We start from the raw sequence: 13,421 nt of genomic DNA, 5'->3' as shown, positions 1-13,421 counted from the left end.
GAGCCGAGCGACGAGCTGAAACTTGAAGAAATTATGACTTCACGGGAGAACTCAGCAGAATCAAGTCCAATGCATGGTTTTGCCCCCGTTGACTTCGACTATCCTATGCAAGTTCTCGTTAATATTAACATGAATGAGTTGAAAAAAATGATGCATAATTTGTAGATTTTTCATTCATGTAAATTATAAATTTTGGATCATTTTGCAATCAATAAAATTCCCCAAATTCATTCACTCCTTAGTCCTTGCTTTTTATATTTTTTCATTTAACAATTTAAAATTTTAAATTGAATTTTTAGTTTTCGACTTTAAATTAAAAACTTACTTCTAATATATTATTAATTTACTACCAAATATTATTAATTTATTATATTAAGTAGCATATGTTTTGTATATTTGTGCATATATCTTCTATAGAAGTGTATATTTAACGTATACATGTGTATATGTTTTATAAATTAGTATATAAGTATATCTATATATATTGTAATATATATATATTGTAGTATATTTTATAAGTAGTAGTATATATACATTGAATGGTGCGTATATATGAGTATATACCTTCTATAGAAGTGTATATTTAACATATACATGTGTATATGTCTTATAAATTAGTATATAACTATATTTATATATACTGTAATGTATATATATTGTAGTATATTTTATAAGTAGTTGTATATATGCATTGTATGGTGCATATACACGTGTATATATCTTGTATATTTAACGTATACATGTGTATATGTTTTATGAATTAGTATATAAGTATATCTATATATATTGTAATGTATATATATTGTAGTATATTTTATAAGTAGTAGTATATATACATTGAATGGTGCGTATATATGAGTAATTGACTAATTGTGTATATGTGTATATATTTTTTAAATTTTAATGTAGTATATAGTGTATATATATTATTTAACGAATTTATAATGTATATAGGTTGGTATATGTAATGTATATTGAAAGAAAGTTTTTTTTTTATATACTTTTGATCGGATTTGACCGATTTTTTAACCGGGTTTGATCAGGTTTTAGTGGGTTTGACCGGGTTGGGTTAAGTGGGCCGAGTTAGAGTGGGTTTTAATTTTTTTACTGTTTGGCCCGACCCGGCTCGCCCGTCTAGCGTCAAAATCGGTCCTCAACCCGGTTAAAATAGAAGGGTCGGTTCCGAGTTGGCCCAGCTCGGCCCGTTTGACACCCATACCCTCCTTTCAGTCTTAGCGGTGGCAGTCGTGGAAGGTGTCCGGAGAAATATTGCAATCAAGGAGGGACACTCTGATGATCCAAACGGTGTTATCCCTATGTCAGCAGTGTGGCTGCTTCCTCAGAATTGCCTTCTTGGCTTTGCAGAGGCCATGAACGCCATCGGCCAAAATGAATTTTATATATCAGAATTTCCTAGAAGCATGTCGAGTATAGCTTCTACACTATTAGCACTTGGTATGGGATTGGGAAGCTTACTAGCTAGCTTTATAATGAGTACTATCGACAACTTGACCAAACGAGGAGGAGCAGAAAGTTGAGTATCGAGCAATGTAAACAAGGGCCATTACGACTACTATTATCTGGTTCTTGCAGGTTTCAGTCTAGCTAACATGCTGTGTTATATTTTTCTCAGTAAAGCTTATGGTCCCTGTAAAGGGGAGGAAGAAGAGGTTGTGGAAGAAGAGAAGTCATGAATTGGTACAAAAACTTATTGTTAGCATATATCATGTCAATTTATTCAAGTGTGTATAAGTATGTAACTTTTCTTTTGAGTCTTGCTAATATATGTAAGTGAAGTTTAATCACTCAATAAATATGATGTTGTTCAACTTGTAGTGGCTAAACTTTGTGTGGGGAAGATAGTTTAGCTTGGACCATATTATTTTATATAATTTTAAAAATATTTTTGATCTTACACAAACCAAATCAATATGCATATATATATATATATATATATATATATATATATATATATATATATATATATATATAAAGGAGATCAATAGTGAATCCTATGTGGCATGCCTTAGAGGCCTCCAAAACTATTTATCTTTTTTGTGATTTTTTTGAACATTAATTAAGTTTTCTTCTATTTTAAATATTTATGTTTATAAAGAAAACTAAACCACTCTATCATTTATTCTATAAGTATTATCATTCATTGCTCTATTAAAAAGAAAATGCATTTAAGAGTATTAAAGCTTATTGAGGAATGCCAAAAATTTCTAACAATTTTAAACTGATTTCATGATACAAAATTTATGGAAGAAGTCTAAAAGTTTTCTCTTTGTTGGTAGTAATAAAAGAAATTTTCTTTCACAACTCATACATTTTATGTATTGTTAGGTTTGTAATTTTGTTAGTTTTTTTTGTGTGTGTTTTTTCAGCATCATTTATGTTTTCTTCTCATCAAACTAACATGACTTGCTTGCAAAAGAAGATTCATGAGAGCATTAGCAATAATTCGATATGAAGAGTGTTACAACATCAAGTACAAGATTATTCTGATAGAAATTAAAAAAGGTATAGTTCTTCAGCGTTTCAATTTGTATGATATTTTTCATTTCTCGAGATTTAAGTTATGTAAACTTTAGTTAATATTGAGAAGAATTGCAACTTGTAATAGTTTTCATGTAATTTTTTGTCTATCTTTCAATTTTATAATATTGAGTTACTTTAATCCGACTTAACTTTGCAAAATTAATTAATCTGACTTTCAATAAGTCAAAACATCACCTAATTTGGGATTAAAGATGTCCCTTTTAATTCAACATGTTAAATTATAACATGGAAGGAATTTCATGTAAGGGATATAAAAGTTTGATTATATATGTCGCTAAATTCCTTTTTGCGGCATTGCTTACATATTTTTTGCTTTTACGCATTGTTTTAATATATTTTTAGAAATTTAAAAATCAAAAAGCCATTGGTAAGTTACAAACAAATGTTAGTTGAGAAGTCTAAGAGGAAAAGCCTAATTATCAATAGCGGTAAGTTAGATTTATACTACACATTTAGTTTTTTGTTTGAGATTCATCTTCTTCTTTTAAATTCACTCATTCTCTTATATTTTCACTCATTTGTAATATAGAAGAAGTACATATTATTTTTTTTGTTGATACTCTTTCACTTGATCAGTCTCTATGATATGTATGTTATATCTTTGACAAACACCAAAATTTAGATATTTTTATATTAGTTCTATTTCTATTAGACGAGATATATTCTATATGATTCGAAAAAAAATGATGAACAAATTCTACTACGATCTAAAAAAAGCTCCCAAGTAATTTTTATTTCTACCGATCTATTTTCTTTTTTGATACCTTGACATGTGAGTTTGTTTTTTGACTTGGAATCATTCTCTAAAAAATATTGATATTTTATTACGTACTATATAATAGTTATAGTTATTAGGGGTACCCAATCTTATAAATATTCCTTATTCACTAAGTTCTTGTGATTTCATTTCTTTTTTGTTTCAGGTTGAAACGCTTAGAGAAAGATTCCCAACTAACAAGTTTCTAATCTATTCACGACTAATAAGATACTAAGCTATTTTAATTTTTCTTCTCAAGTCCATGTATTCATATTTCATGAACATCATATTCAATACCAATGTATTAAAAAGATATCATGAAAACTATATATAAAAAAAAAAGGATAACAAGCTTTAAACTAAATGTGAAAATTATTTATATTTTATACATTTATTTTAAACTTTTTCTTTTTCTTTAGTGAAATCTAAATATGAAATATTATTTTTTTAATTTATTTTATTTGTAAAAGAATTTCTTTATTTAGTTGCGCAAGGCGCGACCAGTACCCTAGTTAGGAAATAAGATATGAAACTGGCTCAGATGCACATAAAATAGTTTGACATTTGGTACAATGCTAGATTTGGTCCCCTAGGCATGGCCATGACCTCATTTGCACAGTAATTGATAATTTAAATTGAAAGCTTGCCTAATGAATATAGAAGTGATATGATCAGGGGCGGAGCTACCCCTAGCCCAAGGGTTTCATCTGAATCTCATCTGATGAAAAATTATTTTATTTATAGATAGATAAAAAAAATTATGCATATATAATAGATGTTGAACCCCCTTCAAGTAGTTTGTATATTTACTTCTGAACTCTCTTAACGAAAATTCTGACTCCGCCACTGAATATGATAGTTTCATTCTCAAAATATAGGTGAGGCATGGATGAAGTAGAGGTTTATTTTCGGAGTCTTGTGTAATAAAAGGATATCATCAAAGTTTAAAGGTAAGTTCTATATAGTAGTGGTTAGACCGTCTTTGTTGTATAGAATGGAGTACTGGCCAGTTAAGAACTCTCATGTTCAGAAGATGCGCATTGCGGAAATGAGGATGCTGAGATGGATGTGTAGAGATTCTAGGAGCGATAAGATTAGGAATGAGATTATCCAGGAATAGGTGGAAGTGGCGTCTGTAACGAACAAGAAGAAGAAAGTGAAACTGAGATGATTTGGGCATATGAAAAAGAGGTGCATAGACAGACACCTCATTGAGGAGGTGTGATAGAATGATTATAGAAGGTAAGCGGAGAGGTAGAGGTAGGCCTATAACGCATTCCTGGGAAGAGGTATTAGACAACATATGGCAGATATTATATATCGAGGACATGACTTTAAATAGAAAGGGTGTGGAGGTTGCGTATTAGGATAGAAAGTTAGTAGGAAGTAAAGTGTTGTCTTGTCTTTCGAAGGCTTAGGCTTACTGGTGTCGGTCGTAGTATTAGTCACATTCTTGTATTTCTTGCTTTTGATAGCTATGGTGTTTCGCTTACCACAATATTATGATGTTGTTATTGTTTCTTCCTTGTAGACTCAACATTACTTTCCTTATTAACTATTATACTTTCTTCACTATGATCTTCTTTTTATACTTGGATTTGTTGCACCTGGGCCGAGGATATCTTGGAAACAGTCTTTCTACCTCCACGAGTTAGTAGTTACGTCTGCATACACTCTACCCTCCCCAAATTTTATATGTGGAAACTCATTAGATATTTTATTGTTGTTGAGGTTATTTGGTCATACTTTCTGCAATGAATATTTAGAAAGTTTTTTTTTTGAAAAAACAAACATAAAATATGATAAAACATGAAATATCATTAATATCTCAAAGTTTCATAATCAAGGGCGGAGCTACCAAGGGCCTTAGGGCTTCCCGAATTTCATTCGAAGAAAAATTACATTGTTTATATATGATAAAAAATAATTTATACTCTTATATACTTCTTTCGTTTAAAAAATAATGACTTACTTTTCTTTTTAGTCCGTTTCAAAAGAAAATGATCCTTTTATTTTTTGATAATATTTTAATTTCAATTTTTCACATGACATATTTAAGACCTCAAGATTAAAAGACATTTTAATACATTTGACACAAGTTTAATTTAAAATCCCAAGATTTAAAAATCTTTTTTATTTTTTTAAATACTATACCAAGTTAAAATAGATCATTCTTTTTAAAACGAAAAAAATAGTAGATATTGAACTCATATATACCTTTTTTTGTGTTATTCTTATACTTCAAACCTTCTTAATGAAAATTTTAATTCACTGTCCACAATGATACTTACATCCCAAAGTCAAATTTGAAAAACGACAATAACATTTTCTTGTTCAACACAACTAAATAATGTCTATATTATTTTATATAAAAATTATTTTAAAAAAAAAAAACTTTTGTCAATTGTCACTTAAAAAGTGGGAGAATGATGTGAAGAAATATTCTAGAAGTAACTAAATTGTGGCATGTGTATATTGTGGACACGCAAGAAGTTCATAGAAACTGGGAAACTCGAACAAGTAGGGCCAAACAAGCCAAGTCAAATCATTTTCTGCCACCTCACCACTATTTTGCTCTTTCTTTTTATTTGTTTCGTTTTACCTCATTTTTCGGGTTCATTCAGATGATAAATAAAAATATATTCAAATATAATATTATTAATATAATTTAATCAATTGTCAAAAATTTAGACTCTTTACATGACTACATTATAAATGTTATTATGTTATGATATGAGAAGATGAGTTTCTCCTATATTTTTATAGAGTTTTAAAATTTTTCTCCTAGAAAAGATTAGTTAAATATATAAAAGTTTCATATTTTCCTAAAAATAATTGTGATATTATTTTTATTTTTCTTCTAAAAAAATAAAACTTAAATGTGATAAAAAAATCAGGACAAAAATTCTAACATTCAGACTCGACACATTTAACAAAGTTTGTATTAGAATTATTTTCTTCGTTCTATTTTATGTGTTATTATTTTTTTTATCTGTCTAAAAAAATATCATCTTTTCTTAGATAACTATTTAAGAACATAATTTTATTTTTATTCTTATTGGTCTCAGTTATAAGATTCTACCTAATTATAAATATAAGTAGTATATTTTTATAAAGAACAATTTGATAAAAATCATCAAGTTTTTTCTTATTTCTTAAACTCCATATTTGATCAAATTATGACACGTAAAATGAAATGGAGGAAATATATTATATTGAATTAACTTTATTAATAATTTATTATTCCCTGAGTTTCAAAAAAAATGAACTACTTTTTTTTGTATTTTAAAAAACGAATAACTTCTTCCCTTTTTCAACTCAGTTTCAACTTTTTACGTAACATGTTTAAGATTATAAAATTATATAATATTTTAATAAATTTAAAACAACTTTAATTTAGAATCACAAAATTCAAAAATATTTTTTATTTTCTTAAATTCCTACTAAACTAAAATATATCATTTTTTTCTTTAAATAGAGGAAGCAGAACACTAAATTTAACTGTTGATTTATATATTTCTTCCATTTCATTTTATATGACCACTTTTCATTTTAGACAATTTTAAAAAGAATGTTACCTAATATAATTAGAAATAATTTCGCTCTAAAATTCCTTTTTTAGCTTAATAAAACATTTATAACCTTATAAAATTTTAAAAATAATTTTAGACTACAAATTTTATTTTTTAATTGGGTCAAGTTAATATATTTTTTTTTCTCATCCCGACTAATGAGAATTACGTGTTGCAGTGCTACTAAGTGACAGCATCTACAACGAGTTTTTTTCATACTTAAATTTTCGTGGTGGACCATGTTGGTGAGTCAAGTTAGTATTATTATATTCCCAAAATTGCAAAGTTGTGCTTGGTAGTTGTCGCAGTGTTAACTGTCCTTACTCTATGAGTGGACAGTGTCACGGCTAACAAAGAGAGAGATTTTTACTTTTTTGGGGGAGATAGAGTGATTGTACAGAGACATGGAGAAGAATTCATCAACTGAAAAAGGTGAAATGGTTGAAGAGCCATTGCTTCTACATAATTCTGAAACTCAAAAGGGTGGCTTAAGAACTTTGCCTTTTATACTTGGTATTATTATGCCCTTTTCACTTTGCATTTTTGTATGTAATAGTTGTAAAGTTGTTGTGATGTGGAGTAGGAGGTGATGGGTAAGTAGTGGAAAGAAGGTTCGTGCATAAATGGTAAGGTTGTGTATGATAAATTCTTATGGTTAGGCTTATTCTCTGCAGTGGCGGATGTAGAGCAGAAGGAATCCACAACCCCCTATTGTAAGACTTAAAATTACATAGAAAAATCTTCAAAAGTTATAAATATTAATAGGTGAGATCCATAATTAAACCAAGGGATAGCTTAGTGGCACGAAAGAAGTCTTGGGAACCCACAAGTTTAAAATTCTGAATCCGTCTCTGATTCTCTGGAACTGTGGGGGCTAATGTTGTCTTTTTAGTCAGTGATGGGTGGGGACTAAAGTTAAAGTTGTTGTTGTGTGGTGATCAAGAGGTGTGACCAGTTTAATCGTGAAAATAGCCTCTTGCAGAAATGTAAGGTAAGACTGCATATAGTAAATTCTTGTGGTTTGGCTCGGACCTGCGGGAGCTAATCTTCTGTTTTTAGTCAGTGAGGGGTGGGGACTAAAGGTAAAGTTGATGTCTTGTAATCAGGAGGTGATCAGTTTAATTGTGAAAACAGTCTCTTGCAAAAATGTAAGGTAAGGCTGCGTACAATAAATTTTTTGTTGTTCGGCCCTTCTCCGAACTTGTGGGAGCTAGTCTTCTCTTTTTAGTGGTGATGGGTGGGAACTCATAGGTAAAGTTGTTGTCATGTGATTGGAGGTGACCGGTTTAATCGTGAAAATAGCCTCTTGCAGAAATGTAAAGTAAGGTTATGTACAATAAATTCTTGTGGTTCAACCTTCTCCGGACCCTACGGGAGCTAATCTTCTCCTTTTAGTTAGTTATGGGTGGGGAGTCTTGGAGTAACGGATTAAGTTGTTATCACGTGAATAACCAGGGGGTTAACGGTTCAAGCTGTGGAAAAAGCCTTTTGCAGAAATGCAGAAATGCAAGGTAAGGCTGCTTATAATAAACCTTGTGTTCAGACCCTTCTACGGACCCCATACATAGCGGGAGCTTTAGTGCCTCGGGTTATCCTTTTTAGTTAGTCCTAGGTTCAATGAAACGATTAGAGGGTTCTCTTCTATGCTTATTACTTAATGCATCTTTGATACTTTTGGTATGGTGTACCCTCCTTTCCTTTTGATTTTTGAGGAACTTTTAGGAACAATTTTTTGAAAAACCTAAATTGGGCTTAGGGAAAGTGAAATAGGGAGGGGAAGGGGAGACGGGAGAGGGGATTATGGGGAATTTGAACCCTCGCCAATAAGGTGAAGGCTCGGGTAGTCGGTCAATTGAGCTGCTAAGATTTCCAGTGACTAGTTCATTTATGTTCAATTTGACAAATTTTTACTCAATGGAACAGTTGAAGAATCCTCTTTTCTGCTTAATCTTTAATTTTTTTTTTTCCTTTTGATTTTTTGTTGAATTAACTTTTCGGAGCAAGTTCATTTATGTTTTAATTTCCAGGAAAACATCTGTAGTTGTTCTCACAGAGGTTCAATGTGATAATCTTTTCCTAGTTGTTGATCCGTCAGTTGTGGGTTCAACATGAAATCAAAGGAAGAATCCCTAATTCTCTGTTTAATCTTTTATTTTTTGGGGTAGGAAATGCGGTTTTGATGAATGCGGCGACGGCTGCTTTAACCCCTAATATGATCCTGTATTTGATGAATGAATATCACATGGATATGACTACTGGGTCCAATATTATCTACATCTGGTCAGCAGTTACCAACATTGCTCCAGTTGTTGGTGCCTTTATGGCGGATTCTTTTGTGGGACGGTTCCAGACGATAGGATTGGGATCTGTTGTCACTCTTGTGGTAAAGTTCATTAACTGAGTTGGTTTCTTTTGTTAGTTCCATTATTAGTTTCCTTAAGTTTTAAGGAACAAAGTGGCGACGTGGTGTTAGTTGTAGCAAGTAATATGAGGTTGGAAGTTTAGATAGTTGAAAGGAACTTGAGAGGGAAGTCATTTTCCACCACGGAAAGTGTTTTGCTTCTGGTAACGAAATCCGGCATATCAAACATACTCATAATTGTTTATTTTTGGCGTTTGTTAATGGATTTCCATATTTTTTACTAATTGGTGGTCCCTTGGTTGATTATGAGGAATCTTAGTGCACATTTCTGGTCCTTTAGTAATTTGTTTCATTTACAAATGGCTTTATCAGAATGTGTTTATGTGTAAAACATTAGGAAGAAAGTTCTTCAGATGAGATCATATTTGTAGATAGTCTAGTATCAATTGACTTATCTCAGATCTTGTGATTTGAAATGTTATATCCTAACCGAGTCTGTTGCTTCTGTGCATAACTAAAATTGTTATAGTGATTTGTATACATAGATGAACCTAAGTATTCTGTTGCAGTCCTCAATCTGAAACTGAGATGTACGAAGTGCAACATGTAAGAAATAACCATTTTAGCCATTTCTTTTAGGTCCAAATCTTATTTATATTTCCATTAATCTTATCTAAGAAACTAGTCTCAATCGTGGAGTTATAGGTTAGATATACTATTACAGCCTCTATTTCAATTTATGTATCTTGTTTCTTTTTGGTTTTTCGAAAAGTGTCACACTAAGTACTCCCCATGTGTCAGTCTTTTAATTCTATCCCCCAAAAGAATGTCATACTTCGTCATTTTGAAACAATACAACTTGAAAGGTCTTACGTTTTAGACCATGAGTTTCAAAGGTCTTACGTTCTTCTTACACTTCATGCACAATCACACACCGCCACAAAAACGGGGACGGGGGAGTAACTCTTAAATTTCAACATCCCACATGACATGTTTAAGACCACCAAATGTTAAGAACATTTTGGTATATTGCACAGGTCTTTAGTTTAAGAGCAAAGGATCCAAAAGTGATTCCAGCATGCCAGTAAATCATCAGTAGTTCCTGGCATTGTCCATCTGACACCCTTCATAACTAAAAATAGCTTCCAGAGTTGGTCAGTCACTTCACAGTGCAAAAAGAGATGACTGTTGGTTTCTATTTCGTTTCCACACAAATAACATCTTGAGCATAGTTGGATCCCCCTTTTTTCAATTTTTCTTGAGTCAAACATCTCTCTTTAGCTGCAAGCCGAACAAAGCAAGTCACTGTATATGGAAGAAGAAAAGACTTCTTGCTCTTTCAAAAATTTGACCATACTGAATGAAATAGACTTAGGAAAGTAGCTAGCAGTACACTTGCTGAAATCTGAAGACAATTCATGCTCCACGTTGAAGGACCAATGTTTAGCTAAGTAATCCAATTCACCTCAGGATAACAATGATTCAACTTGTAGGTCAGCAAGTGCAGTAAGTATTCAATCTTCAGCACAATATCTTGTGTTTGGGTTGTATGTTTGAAGCCCCTTGTATCATTGTGATCACATTCAATATGCACAAAATACGATGAACTTGTGGTACAAATCTGCAATCAAAGTGAATAACAGTAGCCTCAGCAAATTTGATTTTATGTAAACTCAAAGTTCTAGAAAAAACAGCCACAAGCTTACCAACATGATCATGCAAAAAAAAGGCCAAGCTGTATTCCCATTTGTTGAGTTTTTAACTTGAGGGAAGGAGGAGGAGGTAGCAACATGTATTCCCATTAATTTCTTGATCCATCTTCACAATTTGAGAATTAGAGGAGTCATTATCACCCATTTTTGCAAATTTGTAATATGAAGAATCATAATAATCTGTTTGAACTTGGCAAATTTACTGACAACAATTCTAAGATATTCTATGTGTTTTAAAGGGGATGTTTCTGTTTTGGCTGACATCAGTGATTCCGCAAGCAAGGCCCCCACCCTGTGTCGATTCCAACAATATATGCAGATCAGCAGAGATGTTCCAACTCTTCTTCCTGTGTTTCTCTTTGGGTATCGTTGCCATTGGAGCAGGTACAATCAAATCCTCATCTTTAGCATTTGGCTCTGATCAGTTAAAACAGGAAGTATATCAAGGAAATGCGCGTGCAATGGAGAGATACTTCAGCTGGTACTATGCTTTGTATGCGTTGTCTCTCGTGGTTGCTCTCACGTGTCTTGTTTATATCCAAGTCAACATGGGGTGGGCTTTAGGTTTTGGAGCTCCTGTTTTGCTAATGTTGTTTGCAACTGTTTTAATTTATTTGGGTACTCCATTCTACGTGAAGCTGAAGCCTAAATCGAGCTTAATCACTGGCCTTTTTCAAGTGGTTGTAGCTGCTTATAGAAATAGATGTCTCAGATTGTCATCAGAGAGTGCAGATATACTATACCATCGGAACAAAGGGTCAACCATAGTTCGTCCAAGTGAAAAATTAAGGTAACTCCATTCTTACCTATCGTTTGCTTTCTGTTGGTCATTCCACTTGCTGTGTATGCTTGTAATGGTAAATAGTTGTTTGGTTATTTAGCCTGTATGCTTTTTCGTCCCGAATTAAACTATTATTTGATCCATCATTTTATAGCTGTTGCACTTCTCCCACCTCTATAGGAAATTGTGAAGTTCATTGTTTCAACCTGCGCGAGCTGATAAATCGATGTGATACTGATTCCAGCTTTTGTTGTTTAAAGAGACCTCATGTCATGTTATTCAAAATTCATGATGCTTTTGGATGGTTTTTCCCGTCCTTATGTACTTGTTCGTATTGCGTTTTAACTTCAATTCATCACCTTTAGGTTTCTGAATAAAGCTTGCATTGTACAAGACCCTCAGCTAGATTTGAGCCCAGATGGAGAAGCAACAGATCCTTGGCGTCTTTGCACTGTAGATCAAGTAGAGGAGCTGAAAGCATTGCTCAAAGTTGTTCCAATCTGGTTGACGGGAGTTGTATTGGCCATAAATATAAGCCAGAGCTCTTTTCCAGTACTTCAAGCGAAAACCATGGATCGACATATTGGTTCAACCTTTGAAATCCCAGCTGGCTCCTTTGGCATCTTTATTGTCATCTCTGGTATACTTTGGATTGTCCTCTATGATTGTTTGATTCTTCCCGTTGCATCAAAGTTGACTGGAAAACCAGTACACTTCAGCACGAAACAGAGAATGGGGTTTGGTTTAGTTCTTTCCTTCCTTTCAGTCTTAGTGGTGGCAGTTGTGGAAGGTGTCCGGAGAAGTATTGCAATCAAGCAGGGGCACTCTGATGATCCAGAAGGTGTCATCCCTATGTCAGCAGCGTGGCTACTTCCTCAGAATTGCCTTACTGGCTTTGCAGAGGCCTTGAACGCCATCGGCCAAAACGAATTTTATATATCAGAATTTCCTAGAAGCATGTCAAGTATAGCTGCTTCTCTAATAGGATTTGGTATGGGAGTGGGAAACTTACTAGCTAGCTTTCTAATGAATACCATCAACGACTTAACCAAAGGAGAAGGGCAAGAGAGTTGGATATCGAGCAATATAAACAAGGGCCATTACGACTGCTATTATATGGTTCTTGCAGGATTTAGTCTGGTTAACATGCTGTGCTATATTGTTTGTAGTAGAGCTTATGGTCCTTGTAAAGGAGAGGAAGAAGAGGTGATGGAAGAGGAGGATCCATGAACGTGTAATGTTGAGCAGGGCTGATGTTAATGTTTGTATCAAATGAAGTTGTAGTCACTTAACTTTGTGGGGATTAACTAATTATAGTTATGTAAAGACATATGTTAATGTATTTATTGAATTGGTTTGATCCCAGTGTAATAAAAACTCAAATAAAAAAAAATACTTTTTGGTAAAAATTGACTTTATTACCAAGGGAATAGTTACATGTAAATCAGAACCCTCTTGCTACCAGCTTAAGCCTCTACCTTCTTGTTAAGTTCATAGTTTTGACGATTGACATTATATATTGGGACTTGTTTTCTAGAGATTTTGTGATGACAAAGCTGCTACAACTTAGGAACAGATTGGGCTTACCTGTCACTATCATGATCAACAGTTTCAGCTGACACAAAGTATAAAAGTTAGTGAAAAAAGTTGTTGTTAGCAGCCGAGGACAATATCT

At 32.7% G+C, this 13,421-nt stretch overlaps 2 protein-coding genes across 8 annotated transcripts in view; both read left to right on the top strand.

Moving 5' to 3' along the window:
• The window catches only part of LOC107848869 (protein NRT1/ PTR FAMILY 1.2-like), a 5,156-nt gene extending 3,607 nt beyond the window's left edge, over positions 1 to 1,549 (top strand). The window contains exon 3 of the mRNA XM_047401213.1: positions 1,220 to 1,549. Within this exon, the coding sequence (XP_047257169.1) occupies positions 1,220 to 1,538 (319 nt within the window). The 3' untranslated portion in view covers positions 1,539 to 1,549. The remainder of the gene's footprint in view (positions 1 to 1,219) is intronic.
• Positions 1,550 to 6,939: 5,390 nt separating this feature from the next.
• On the top strand, positions 6,940 to 13,155 carry LOC107850783 (protein NRT1/ PTR FAMILY 1.1). 7 transcript variants are annotated; one of them, XM_047401208.1, is made up of 5 exons: positions 6,940 to 7,404; positions 9,057 to 9,274; positions 11,205 to 11,349; positions 11,644 to 11,755; positions 12,112 to 13,155. In XM_047401208.1, the coding sequence occupies exons 1-5, from the start codon at positions 7,296 to 7,298 to the stop codon at positions 12,974 to 12,976; spliced, it is 1,449 nt and encodes a 482-aa protein (XP_047257164.1). In that variant the 5' UTR covers positions 6,940 to 7,295; the 3' UTR covers positions 12,977 to 13,155. The 7 variants fall into 7 exon arrangements, with proteins under 7 accessions (XP_047257164.1, XP_016551021.2, XP_016551024.2 ...); XM_016695535.2 differs by having other exon boundaries at positions 6,987 to 7,404; positions 11,205 to 11,755; XM_016695536.2 differs by having other exon boundaries at positions 7,107 to 7,323; positions 11,205 to 11,755.
• Positions 13,156 to 13,421: the final 266 nt, after the last annotated feature.

Source organism: Capsicum annuum, chromosome 12 (assembly GCF_002878395.1).
Source record: "Capsicum annuum cultivar UCD-10X-F1 chromosome 12, UCD10Xv1.1, whole genome shotgun sequence".
NCBI lineage: Eukaryota > Viridiplantae > Streptophyta > Magnoliopsida > Solanales > Solanaceae > Capsicum > Capsicum annuum.
This window is presented reverse-complemented; position numbering and strand designations above follow the sequence as displayed.

Excerpts from the sequence above, each read along its gene's own strand:
- LOC107850783 (XM_016695535.2), top strand. The coding sequence starts at position 7,296 with ATGGAGAAGAATTCATCAACTGAAAAAGGTGAAATGGTTGAAGAGCCA. Across the intron at positions 7,405-9,056 it reads AACTTTGCCTTTTATACTTG|GAAATGCGGTTTTGATGAAT; the intron begins GTATTATTATGC and ends TTTTTGGGGTAG. Across the intron at positions 11,756-12,111 it reads CGTCCAAGTGAAAAATTAAG|GTTTCTGAATAAAGCTTGCA; the intron begins GTAACTCCATTC and ends CATCACCTTTAG.